This window comes from Geotrypetes seraphini, chromosome 1 (assembly GCF_902459505.1).
Source record: "Geotrypetes seraphini chromosome 1, aGeoSer1.1, whole genome shotgun sequence".
In the NCBI taxonomy this organism is placed as follows: Eukaryota; Metazoa; Chordata; class Amphibia; order Gymnophiona; family Dermophiidae; genus Geotrypetes; species Geotrypetes seraphini.
Genome location: NC_047084.1, coordinates 467,858,696 through 467,872,823, shown reverse-complemented (window position 1 = coordinate 467,872,823; position 14,128 = coordinate 467,858,696). Strand labels below are relative to the sequence as shown.

Sequence of the window (14,128 nt, the reverse complement as noted above, 5' to 3'; positions counted from 1 at the left end):
GAAACAGAGGGTTGGAATAAAGGGCCATTACTCAGACTGGCAATGGGTCACGAGCGGAGTTCCGCAGGGGTCGGTGCTGGGACCGCTCCTGTTCAATATATTCATTAACGACCTGGAAACAGGAACAAAATGTGAGGTTATTAAATTTGCGGATGACACCAAATTATACAGCAGGGTTGAAAGCAAGGAGGACTGCAAAAATCTCCAAAAAGATCTGACAGCGCTGGAAGAGTGGGCCAAAAAGTGGCAAATGAGCTTCAACATAGGGAAATGCAAGGTCATGCATGTAGGGAAAAAGAACCCGATGTTCACTTACAAAATGGGGGGATCACCGCTAGGGGTGAGTAACCTTGAAAGAGACCTGGGAGTGATGGTAGACACATCATTGAAGGCGTCGGCGCAGTGCGCCACAGCCTCAAGGAAGGCAAACAGAATGTTGGGCATCATTAAGAAGGGTATCACGACCAGGACGAAGGAAGTCATCCTGCCACTGTATCGTGCAATGGTGCGCCCGCACCTGGAGTACTGTGTCCAGTACTGGTCGCCGTACCTCAAGAAGGACATGGCAGTACTTGAGAGAGTCCAGAGAAGAGCAACTAAGCTAATAAAGGGTATGGAAGACCTCTCATATAGTGACAGACTGAAGAAGCTGGGGCTTTTCTCCCTGGAAAAGCGGAGACTTAGAGGAGACATGATAGAAACCTTCAAGATCATGAAGGGCATAGAAAGAGTAGACAGGGACAGATTTTTCAAATTACGGGGAACCACAAGTACAAGGGGGCACTCAGAGAAATTGAAAGGGGAAAGATTTAGAACAAACGCCAGGAAGTTCTTCTTCACTCAGAGGGTGGTAGATACATGGAATGCGCTACCGGAGGATGTGATAAGCAGGAGCACGCTACAGGGCTTCAAAGAGGGTCTGGACAGATACCTGGAGGACAAAGGGATTGAGGGGTACAGATAGAAGTAGAGGTAAGTATTAGGGATAGGATTAGAGGCAGTTACAAAATTAGTCAGGGGCACTGTTCAGGCAATTAGGCCTGATGGGCCGCCGCGAGAGCGGACCGCTGGGCAGGATGGACCTCTGGTCTGCCCCAGCAGAGACACTGCTTATGTCCTGCCTCTTTTCCATCTTCTGGGGTTTCTAGAGGCAGATTCTTCCAGCGCATGCAGTCCTTTCGTGTGGCCCGCTGGGGTGCAGGTAGCGCCCTCACCGGGTCCCCTGCTGCCCGTCCTGCCCAATGACTCCTTGCCAGCACCTGTCTTAGTTTTGATGGGCGCACAGCTGAGAGAATTTTATCCAAAGTGGGCAGACATCACGTCCAATCAATGGGTTCTGGAAGTGATCTGGGACGGCTATGCTCTGGAGTTCGCCCGGTCCTTGCCAGACTGTTTTCTTGCTTTTCCCTCGCAGATGGCGTGGAAGCAGCAGGCCTTTCATCAGACCCTTCAAAGACTGTTGGATCTCCGTGCGGTGGTTCCAGTTCCCCCACAGGAGTAGGGCACAGGTTGGTACTCGATTTACTTTGTGGTGCCAGAGAAAGAAGGAATCTTTTGACCCATCCTGGATTTGAAGGGGGTCAACAGGTCACGTGTCTTCCTTCCACATGGAAACTCTGCGGTCTGTAATTCTGGCGGTTCAGCCGGGGTAGTTTCTGACCTCTCTAGATCTGACCAAAGCCTACTTACACATTCCTATTTGGGCCTCCCATCATCGCTTCCTGCACTTTGCGATCTTGGGGCAACACTATCAGTTTTGTGCACTTCCCTTTGGTCTGGCCATGGCTCCATGGACGTTCACCAAGGTGATGGTGGTTGTTGTGGCGACGTTGTGAAAAGAGGGCATTCTTGTTCATCCCTACTTGGACGACTGGTTGATTCGAGCCAAGTCGTTCCAGGAGAGCACTCAGGTCATGGCTCAGGAGGTGGAGTTTCTGCAGTCGCTGGGATGGTTTGTCAACTTTGCCAGGAGCCGATTGTCTCCATCTTAGCACCTGGAATATCTAGGGGTCCTGTTCTACACCACCTTGGGGAAGGTCTTCCTTCCAGAGGCCTGGGTAAGTAAATTGCAATCTCAGATTCGCCTGCTTATGGCGTACCAGTGTTCTTGGGCGCAGGATTTCATCCAAGTCTTGGGGTCGATGGCGGCCTCCCTCAATGTAGTGAGGTGGTCGCGGGCCCACATGCATCCTCTTCAGTATGCTCTTCTTCGGAGGTGGTCGCCTCAGAGGCACAGTCTGGATCATCCTGTTCCGCTTCTGGGCTTAGCTCGGGGCAATCTTCGTTGGTGGCTCCAGACCCCCCATCTTGTACAAGGGGCGAATCTGGACCAGCTGCAGTGGACGGTGCTGCTCATGGATGCCAGTCTTCTCGGTTGGGGAGCTCAGTGTCTATGTCATTCAGCTCATGGCACCTGGTCCACGGAGGAGGCTTCTTGGTCGATCAATGTCTTGGAGACCAGAGCCATCTGTCTGGCATTGCTAGCTTCCAGTCTTTTCTGATGGGCAAGTCATCAGGGTTCTGTCAGACAATGCCACGGCGGTGGCCTTTGTCAGTCAGGGGGGCACCAGGAGCACGTTAGTGGCACAGGAGGTCACTCTGCTCATGATCTGGGTGGAGTCGCACCTTCAAGAAATATCAGCATCCCACATAGCCGGAATGGAGAATGTTCAAGCGGACTTCCTAAGTCGTCACATGCTAGATCCCAGAGAGTGGTGTCTAAGCCAGGTGACCTTTCAGTTGATAGTGTTGGGGTCAGCCCCTTATGAACCTGATGGCCACAAGTGTCAACACCAAAATACCCCGCTTCTTCAGTCATTGCAGGGATGGTCAGGCCGAGGGTCTGGATGCTCTGGTTGAACCATGGCCAACGGAAGGGCTGTTGTATATGTTCCCTCCGTGGCCATTAGTGCAGAGTTCTTCTCCACATAATTCGCCATCCGGGCTTCGTGGTTCTGGTGGCTCCGGATTGGCCTCGACAACCATGGTACGCGGATCTGGTGAGGAGTCTGGTGGCGGATCCTCCTCCTCTGCCTCTCTTGGACGACCTAACTCAGGATCCCATTTCAATATTCGATCCCGGGTCCCTTTTGTTTTACGGCTTGGCTCTTGAAAGGGGTCGCTTAAGTAAGAAGGGATATTCAGAAAAAGTGATCTTAACTCTCTTGGGGTCCTGGAGGCTTTCCACCTCTCGGGCTTATGTGAGGGTTTGGCGTCTATTTGAGGAGTGGTGTGATGCGCGTGGAGTGGTCTCTTTTTGCACTTCCCTGCCTAACATCTTAGAGTTCTTGCAGGATGGCCTGGATAGGGGACTAGCTTTGTCTTCTCTCCGAGTTCAGCTTGTGACCTTGTCAGCCTTTTGGAGGTTAGTGAAAGGTCAGTGTTTAACTGCCATTCCTTATGTGATTCGCTTCAAGTGGGCGGCCAAGTTGCTCAGGCCTCCCGTGTGGCCCTCTGTTCCTTCTTGGGATCTTAATCTGGTTCTGTCAGTTCTAGTGCGCCCTCGTTTTGAACCATTGGGCGACTGCTCTTTGAAGGACCTTTATTCAAAAGGCGGTTTTCTTGGTGGCCATTATTCAGTACCCTTCATGGGTACTGCTTTGGTACGTCCCATCCGTAAAGGAACTATACTATCAAACGATACAGAAGGAGAAATTAGGTTCTTACCTGCTAATTTTCTTTCTGTTAGCTTATAGACCGATATAGTTCCCCACACTATCTGTCTTTGTGTGGTGATTGCTGGTTTTTGCTCGCGTGCAGATTTTGAATTTTTCTGTGGGTTCTAATATTTTTCTAGGGCCGGGCAGAATTAAGAACAGCAGCGATGGCTTAGCTGGTGAGCTGTGGGGATGTTTTATTTTCAAGGATACAGTTCTACACATGTTCCAACAGTTGTTTAAGATGTTTGTTTTTACACTCCTGTTTGGAGTGTCTTTTACTGTTTTCAATTAAGAATTTTCCTAGGTTCTGCTTGGCTATTCGTCAGACTGGATTAGTAGAGGGGAAGCTATGCTGAGTAAACCGTTCTGAGCTCCCCTGGGAGGACGGTATAGAAAATTGAATAAATTAAATAAATTAAAAAATATACAAGTTTGATCTCAGTTTCCACCTGCTGGTAGCAGTGAGGTATAACACCCATCCATAAAGGAACTATACCAGTCTACGAGCTAACAGAAAGAAAATTAGCAGGTAAGAACCTAATTTCTCCTTCTTTGCTGGTTGGATAAAAAGCCTCCATCACTTCATCTCTGGAAAATGCAGATGATTAACTTGATGAAACTGGAGAGAGTTCAACTCAAAGATATTTCCTCTGTTCAGGAACGGATCTTTCAGCAAACATAGCATCATTTCTGGGACACTTTCTCTCCTTTATCTAGAAGTCGACTTTTGAATAGTTGATTTATTATTTCATGTATTAGCTCTGGTTTGTCTGGGAATGTATTTTTTTGGGTGGGAGTGGGGGGTAAGGGAAAAAGGGGAGTTTATGTTGTGGTTTAAACTGAAATGTTTGGTGGAATTGTTGTTGCTGGTTGATTGTTGCTTCAATAAACATGGTTTTTAAACATATTTCTTATACCCTATCAAATCCAGAAAGAAGCTTTGTTAGCACAATGTATATACTAAAGAAACTAGCAGTAAATTTGCAAGGTTAAAATGATATCGGGCATACCCTGGCTTCAGAGTGAGATTCATTCTTACCACAGTGTAGCTTTTTACACTAGGGCACATTACATCAATTTAACAAGCCTTGCTGTCTATATCATGCTATCTGTCTGTGCATATGCACACCCCACTACAAGACTGGTGATCACAAGAGCTGCTGCTATGTGTCTGTGGATGGTAACAGACTGTGAGGGCTGGTGGACCAAATAAGCTCCTGTGACAGCTACATTTGTCCAAGTAGCCCAGAGAAGGGATATAGCACAGGACACAATTGGCATCAGGTTGGGTGGCTTTTCTGGGCAGATTCGGTAGACTTGGGTCATTAGAGTGGGCAGACTTGATGAGCCGTGGCCCTTTTCTGCCGTCATTTTCTATGTTACTATGACCACATGCACCAGAATTGCCTGAGGCAGGAATGACCTGCATCCCTAAAAAAAAGTGCATGAGATGGAAACTTTATTCTGGAATGCTAAGAAGAAATGTAAATCTTCTTATTGTGTTTTAAGGGTAGGCAATATAATTTTCAATGCTGTTGTGCACACAGCTTTCAAAGGTAAAGGCGGGAGTGTTATGTTTTGTATTGTTTTTTCCCCTGTCCTTGTCTTGCTTCTTTCTATTCTTTATTTCCCAGCAGCTTTCCACCATATCTCTCACCTTGCTTTCCTCAACTGCAGACTTGTGGAACACCCTTCCTGGCTTTCACTCAGTTGTTTTCTTAGAGCAGCAGTGAGGCTATGCTGTAATACAAGGTTTCACTATATTGATGGTACCAACAGACTGTGCAGAGAAGTCCAGTAGTGGTGAAACAGGCTCTTGCTCCTGCTCTTCCTCTCAGATCTTATTGCAGTAGTCAGTTTTGGATATACCGTAACCCTTTGATCTTGTATGTCTAGTAATGACCATTATTAACTATGGAAAATTCAAGTTCATAAAAATTTAGCACCTACTCTGTTTATAGGAAATGGCCCAATTTCAGGGGCCAGAAGTGTAAGCTGCTTCTGTTGTTTGAAGGCCAGCCCGAGCAGCTGCCAGGAAGCAAAAGGAGAGAAAATTAAATATAAAAATTAAGGAAAATGAACAAAATAACCCCAACAAACAGTAAGGAGTAAAGCTAACTGGGGAAAATATGAAAAGGTAGCAAACAAAAAGCAAAAATTCTCTGACTCCAAATATGTTTAGCTGGCATCCATGTTTTCTAATTTTTTTCTCATTTGTGTCAGACTGATGCCTCATTTTTCTGTCTCTGCAGATTTGGAATCTTACCGACTGAAGGATAGGCTGGTGGAGGATGAGGATTATATACTGGTTCCATCCAAGGTCTGGAACAAACTGGTTAGCTGGTATGGCATGGAACCAGAACAACCACCTCTTGAGCGCAAGGTGAGTTCTGCATGTGAAGGGCATCGCTCATCTAGATCCACTTCCCCCTACTCAAATGCGACACAGGAAAACTACAGATCTGGGTGTAAGGGGCACTGTGGTGAGGGGAGGAGCTATAAGCAAAGGCCTTGAGTGGATGGGCCAAGCTGCATTGGAAGAGAGAGTGTGTGTGGTATAAACAGCTAAGGTAATTGAGCTGTTGAACATCTTCAGTCATTTATTTTGAAAAGTTGGCTGCTATTATACTGTAGGATTGATTATTCATAACCCTGTCATACGTCGGAGGCCCATGCACAAAAACCTCAAGGTAGAGTCTACACTCTTCTGCAAAATTAGCACAGAAAAATACTCCTGCATGCTATAATCAGTGAGCATACAAATTACTGCACCGTTAAAATCATGGCAGTAATCCGCAGCTCATTACCTTTCCTGCCGGAGCCTGAGCAGTGATTGGCTTGGGCATTGACAGGAAGGGTGACATTAAACATACACACACCTAACAAACCACTCGCCTCTCTCCCCCAAGCTGACATCTGTTCCTGCCCTGACACCAAAAAAATGATTTGCTAAACTCCCTCTATATGACCCTCTTGCCTAGTTCCTCCTCCTCCTCCCTCCCCCCCTCTGTTTCTGTACCTAAAAAAGAGGCAAGAGTGATGACTACTTACTCTTGCCTCCAGTGTTCTCATCTGCAAAATGGTGGCACCCTGCCCAAACATGGTGCATCCTGGGATGCATTGGAGGGCGGTTCATATTGTCTTTATAAAGGAAAAACCCCCTTATATGACAATATATCCTAGCTGGTGCATCCTTCTCACACTCAAGTTCATAGGAATCCTGTTAAACACTGCTCAAAGTTGAGCTTTTCTATTGCAACACAGTCGACACTCATTTACCTGTGTCATAACTGCATGTCAGATGCTACGCCTTCTTGGACAAATGGCGTCCATAGTACATGTCACTCCTTTTCTGCGTCTTCACCTCAGAATACCACAGTGGACCCTGTTGAATCAGTGGTCTCATGATAGAGGACATTTACCTGCTCCAATCCAAATCACCTCTGCCCTCCCTTCAGTGGTAGATGGTTCCTCACAACCTTACTTGAAGTTTTCCCTTTAAACCATCAGAAAATCCTAACCACTGATGCTTCAATGTTGGAGTAGGGTGTTTATCTTGAGTGGGGAGGCCATCCAGAAGTATGATCTCAACACAATCAAACTCCCCATATCAATCTACTTGCAACTGTGAGCAATTAACAACGCTCTCAAGGTATTCCAAGACCGATTTCTCCAACAAGTAGTTCATATTTGAAATGACAATCAAGATACCATGTTCTGCTTGAGCATTTTCCATGGAAGCAATTTGAATTTGGACTTGGGCAACTGCTCATGGAATTCTTTTCAGAACAGCTTACCTGGCAGGGAAGCAAAATGTGTTAGTGGACAAATTAAGCAGACTCCTTCAACTCCATGAATGGTTTCTCAGCACAACCGTCTAGCATCAGATTTTCTACACATGAAAAATTCCAGACGTAGATCTCTTTGTTTCCCCCCACAGCTACAAACTTTGCTGCAGATTATATACCCCAAGTTGCCTGGAGTTAGATGCCTTCCACATGCACTGGGAAAACAAGATTCTTCTATGCATTTCCTTCATTATCTCTTATTAGGAGGACTGTACTCAAACTTCGATAAGATCGGGGCATCATTATACTCATAACATCTCAATGTCCATGTCAATATTGGTTTATAGGACCTGTGCTGCCTGTAGTCATTTCCAACGCTTTTAACACAGAACGATGGATCTCTCCTTCATCCCAACCCTCGATCATTAGCATTTCTTTCACTGAACAGCTAAATGACTTCTCCCTTTCAGCTGCAGTATCTACTGTCATCATGAGATCCAGAAAGCCTTCCACTTGGTGTTGTTACTACTTCAGTTGGACCAAATTTTCTGCCTGGTGTGCATTACATTCTCTTGAGCCTATTGTATGTCTACTCCCATTCATCCTGGATTACCTTCTTCACCATTGCCTCTCTAAATCTGGACTAAAGACCAACTCAGCTTGAGTACATCTTAGCACTCCCTTGGGCAAGAAATGTCTTTCTTTCCATCCCTTAGTATCCAGGTATATGAAAGGACTCTACCATACCAAACAACCTATCAAGCCTCCACCTGTTGCCTGGGATCTTAATGTGGTACTATCTACTCTTATGAACTCCCCCTTTGAGCCACTTACAACTTGCTCTCTCAAAATTCTCACTTGGAAAGTCCTCTTCTTCATAGCCCTCACGTCTGCACACTGTGTTGGTGAACTTCAAGCACTTATATCTGATCCACCTATACCAGATTCTACCACAACAGAGTAGTCCTTCAAACTCATCCAAAATTCGTACACAAGGTTATCTTGGAATTCCACCTCAGCTAGGCTGTAGTTCTACCTGTGTTCTTTCCAAAGCCACATTCCCATAAGGAGAAGCAGCCCTCCACACCTTAGACTGCAAACATGCTCTGGTATACTACCTGGCCGAGACTAAACCTCACAGAAGATCCTCCCAGCCTTTATGGCTTTTGACCTTAACAGACTTGGTTCGAGAAACTCCATCTCTACTTGGTCGATGGACTGTGGGGTTCATTTTCAAGAGATAAATGTACATAAAGGGGCAGATAGACATTTTTCTCCCTAAACCCTTCCAATTTGGTATTTTTGAAACCTATTTTCTAGACTGATTTCTGTGCTGTTCATCCACAATTTATCTAAATCTCAAGGGGGCGTGTTGGAGGTATGGTGTGGACAAGCCTAGGGTGGGCTTATGATGTGGACATTTCTCAAATCAAACATTTAAGAATATGGCCAAGGTACAATTTGGATGTTTGGGGGCTAGTCCTGTTTTAATAAGTGCCAAAAAGATGTCCAAACTGACCAGATGATCACTGGAGGGATGTAAACATGATCTCCCCACATTACCCCAGTCATTGACCCCCCTCCCACCCCCCAAAGAAGTGAATGAAATAGTACATACTTGTCTATGATAGTTTCAGATGGTATGGGCATTCCTAGTAGAGCAGCAAGCAGGACTCTGGAGTAGCATGGTGGTTGGTGCAGTGAACGCCAGTGAAGGGGTCCCAGACCCATATCCTACTCTTATTACACTTGTGGTGGAAAGTGTGAGCCTTCCAAAACTCACCCAGAACCTACTATACTACATATAGGTGACACCTGGAGATTCCAGTAGGTTTTGGTTGAGTTTTGGAAGGCTCACCATAAGGGGGGTTAAGGTGAGATGTGTACCTGGGTGGGATCTTTTATATGAAGTTCACTGCAGTGCCTCCTAAGATGCCCCACTGCTCTGCTTGGATGCCTGTGTGGCCAATCTATTGCAAATGTTGGCCCTACATCTGTGCGTTTTTCATTTGGATGTGTGTGTGTGGTGGTAGTGGGGGTGTTTAATGCTCAAAAAAATAGACGATGCACTAAGAGCAAACACATCTAGAAATGGTCATTTTTGAAAAATAAAGAGACATTTTGAAAATGGCCACTTTCTCAACCCAGTTTTGGGATGCATTTCTGAAAATATCTAAACTCAGATTTAGATGTCATATCAAAAATGACCCTCTGTATCTCTTATATATACTCAGGCTGGGCTGATGCTGCAGGGCCATGTAACAGTTCACAATGTCCAAGCTACGGCTGCCTTGGTAGCTCATTTTGCTCCACCTCTGTTGAGGATGTCTGCAAAGCAGCTACTTGAGCTGCAATCCATTCTTACTACTCTTTAGAACAAAACTCCAGGAGAAACAGTCTGTTTAGACAAGCAATTCTGCAAAATCTTTTTACTTCCTGTGTGCCCACTTTCCCTCCAACCTTTTTGGTTTTTGCCAGCATCATGTTGATATATCCATTATTCTTGTCCAGAGTTGACATTGTGGCATCTTGGGAGTCGCATATGTGAGAATATAATGCCTGCTTGTTCTTGGTTTTGATAAAAAGCAAAAATTGTAGCAGGTGGTCTCTCAGAACAGGTGGTCTCTGAGGAGAGTAAGCATATATTCTCACAATCTGCCCACCTTCCCTAGTTGGCTTCCTATCTTTGTTACTGAACTGCTGGTTCATAAACCAATGCTGGGCAGGAAGGCATGCATGCGTGTGGTACAGGCACTGCCTTAAACATTTTAAAGTTAAAGTTCACTTGGTGTAGTGTCTGTACCGGATTCCTTGGATGATGTCACCCACATGTGAGAACATATGCCTGCTGTCCTCAGAGACCACCTGCTAAAGGTAAGTATATTTGCTTTTTATCCACACTATTATGGGTGTCTACTCTGTTGCAGTTTCATTATCCATAAAATGGCAAACCTTAACCAAACAACTCTCTTTTGATATTGCTTACAAAAATGTTACAGAACCGTACCCAGAAAAAAATCCATGTAGCACACCATGGTAACACCCCTTTCCTCTGAGTGAACTCCATTTACCTGTACCCTCTGTTACCTTCCACTCAACCTGTTCCTTATCCACTGAGGGCATTCAGGTTATTTATAACGGAACTGTGTTAAAAGCTTTGCTAAAGAACAGATACTTCTGTTCTCATTATACATGGCAGCAGCACAGGGATAAGGAGTGTGAACACTGGAAAGAGTAATGAAATATGCTCTCAACTGTTTTAATGGAGCAATATTTGTGGGTCTGGCTGAACGAGGACATGGTAAGGGAGGGGAGAGGTAGCTGGCTGGCTGAACACATGGCCTATTGCTGCTGTTGGAGGGTGAAGGAGAGCTGGTTGGAATAGGAGTGATAGTAAGGGGCTAGTTCTGGGGCTGTCACAAAAGAGGAATGTGGGAAAAAAAACTAGATCAGTGATTACTGGCGATGAAGTAGATGGTCAAGTGCTAGGCAAGGGGAGAAGGTGGTAGGAGGGCAGATAGTGGGAATGTAAGTATGCTGGAGATCAGGGACACAAATGTATGCAGATTCTGGAGCTGAATGGGAGGCCAGAAGAAGATGACTAAGGATTAGCTGGATATTGGGCATCTGAGGGAGGACTCAGGGTTTGTGTTGGGTGGAAGAGTGGAGACTAATCCACTGAGCAGAGATAAGGACAGCAGAGACTAGGAGACACGTTGCAACTGCAGGTGGCTCCTCACCTCCCCTATCCTCACCAGTACCTTCCTGCTCCTTCTCTTGCTTTCCGCTGGTGCATCAACCCCAATCCTCATCCTCCCAACCAACTCCCACCCTATTCTTATGGTCCACCTTGCTCCTATGGGCCAAATCACAATACCACCAACCTTATTTTTATTCCTCTCCTCCCCCCTCCTCCCTGCCCTTCTTTTGTGCCTTATGAGGTCCGCTCTGTTCCCAACAAGATTGTCTATATATACATGACCTCTTCATCTCTCGATCTCTCCACTTGCTTGCACTAATAGAGACCTGGATCTGCCCCGATGACTGTACCTCAGCTGCTGCCCTGTGTCATAGAGGCTCCTTTTCTCCTACACACCTCGCCTGGTTGGTCAAGGAGGAGGCATGGGACTACTACCCTCACCCTCTTGCAGATTTCAACCCTTTTCCCCATCACTATCTCAATGCTCTTCCGACTTTGAAGTCCATTCCATCTGTCTTTTTGCTCTGATGACCCCTCAGACTCCTTCGCCTCATACAATCTCTTGCTGTGGTCCATCACTTTACACACACCAGAAAGGACACTATCTAGACCAAATTCTATCCTCCAACTGCTCAACCAACAAATTCTGCAATACCACCATTCCCCTCTCTGACCATCACCTGTTAACATTCACTATTCATCACCCTATCCCCCAGATCCAGCCAATTGCCACCAATTCAAGAACTTTCAGGTAGAAAAAAAATTTGTCCCCGCCCCGTTCTTGCGAGCCTTAGACTCTGTCCTCACCCCTTCCCTGCGAGCTTGGGCTCCATCCCCACCCCATCCCTGCGAGCTTGGGCTCTGTCTCCCCCCGTCCCCGTGAGTTCGGTCTCCATTCTGTCCCTGCAAACCATCTGATCCTATCTGCACAAATCTCAAATAATTTTATATTGAACTTATTTTAATAAAGTATAAAAAAAAACAATATTCTGTACAATTGTCATTTTATAAATTGGAGTTCTGGCTGCCAAACTAGAGGAAGAGATCTTCAGCTGGCAGGGCTTTGTTTATAAATGTTTATCAACAATACTACTTTATCCTAAAGCAGAAAAGAAATAGACATTTTTTTTCTACCTTTGTTGTCTGGTTTCTGCTTTCCTCATTTTCTCGTCATTCTCTTCCTTCCATACACTGCCTGCCTTCTCTCTGCCTCTTCCATACGGCATCTGCTCTATTTCTATGCCTCTACCAGAAACTATCTGCCTCTCCCTTCCATCTCTTTCTCTTCCCCCCCATTGGTCTGGCATTCATCTTCCCTCTGCTCTCCCCATGGTCTGGCATCTTCCCTTCCATCTCTCACTCCCTCCCCCGGGTGGTTTTTAGTATCTCTTTTCCTCCCTTCAGATCTGGTATCTGTCTCCTCCCCTTTCCCAATGCTCTGGTATCTTTCTCTCCTCTTCCTCTCCCTTCCTTTTCTGCTCTTCCTTCTCAATTTATTTTCTACCTCTTGTCTACTTTCTTACTTTCCAGTCCTCAATTTCTCTTTCATTGTGTCTTCCTACAGCTTGCAAGCTCTTTCCTTCACCCCTTTAAGTAGACAGACAGCACCCCCCTATCTATAGCAGCATGCGACATCCCCCACCATGGGTCAGCATCTCCTCCCCAGCTCCCCTCGCGCCTACTACCTGAAAAACCAGCTGAGACATGCCAAAAAATCTTGAAAAGCCTTCTCTGAGACCTTCCTTTAGCCAAAGAACCCCTCCTTGATGTAATTTCCGGTTTTGCGAAACAGGAAGATATATCAAGGAGGGACTCGTCGGCAGAAAGAAGTACTAGGAGTAGGCCTCTGAAGATTTTTTCATTATCGGCACAGCTGGTTCCTTTAGGTAAAACCACCGACACATTGAAAAATCTTCACAGGCCTGCTCCAGGCTTTCCTTCAGCCGATGAGTCCTTCCTTGATGTAACTTCCAGTTTTGCAAACCGAAAGTTACATCAAGGAGGGGCTCATTGGCTAAAGGAAGGCCTCTGTGCAGGCTTCTCAAGATTTTTCAGTGTGGCGCAGCTGACTCGATTGGGTAAGGTAGGCGCAAGGGGAACTGGGAAGTAGATGTTGAGCCAAGGGGATGTTGCTGCACTTACCCTGGTGCAATTTTTGCCACGGAAACAAGGTCGTCTGCTGCTCTAGTTGGGGCGGTGGAAGACCTTGTTCCTATTGGCCACATTGTTTCCCGTTTTTGCGGGCTAAACGCAGGTTGCCGTAGTTCTTCGTGGGAATCTTTTTGCCGTGTCATTCTCTACTCTGAAACTCATTGCCAGAGTATGTGGTAACAGTGTTAATGTAGCTGGGTTTATAAAAGGTTTGGACAAGTTCCTGAAAGAAAAGTCCATAGTGTTCTATTGAGACAGACCTGGTGGAAGCCACTGCTTGCCCTGGATCGGTAGCATGGAATGTTGCTATTTGGGTTTCTGCCGGATACTTGTAACTTGGATTGGTGTCTGTTGGAAACAAGATACTGGAATAGATGGACCACTGGTCTGACACAGTATGGCAATTCTTATGTTCTTATGAAGGCGAGGCCATAGATAACCTTTACTTGCTTTACACAAAAACTGCTTGAATGCTTTCTGTATTTCTCAGAAGCTGGTCTGAAGAACATCTCTGCCAGGGTGCCACTTGGAGCAATTGGGGCTTATCAGCTCAAAGGTTAAGTCCATTTTTGTACAACCTGAGTTATTTGCCTTATGTAGGGTTTGCTTCTTATGAACCTCCCATCAAGCATCCTACAATGTCATGGGACCTTAGTGTTAATGAAAACTCATTTTGAACTGCCATTTAAAGTATCTGATCTAGAAAGTCTTATTTTTAGTTAGTTACTTTAACATGCAGGATTAGTGAGCTCTAGTTGCTAGTAACAGATCCGTCTTAACACTAACTTTTTAAGTAAGAATTGTTTTGCACATTTATCCAAATTTTCTTC

The 14,128-nt window shown here is 45.7% G+C and overlaps 1 protein-coding gene across 2 annotated transcripts in view; it reads left to right on the top strand.

Moving 5' to 3' along the window:
• Positions 1-14,128, top strand: part of USP11 (ubiquitin specific peptidase 11) — a 251,180-nt gene that overhangs the window by 33,643 nt on the left and 203,409 nt on the right. For both annotated transcript variants that reach the window (XM_033924282.1, XM_033924292.1), the window contains exon 3: positions 5,912-6,042. In XM_033924282.1, the coding sequence (XP_033780173.1) occupies positions 5,912-6,042 (131 nt within the window). The remainder of the gene's footprint in view (positions 1-5,911; positions 6,043-14,128) is intronic.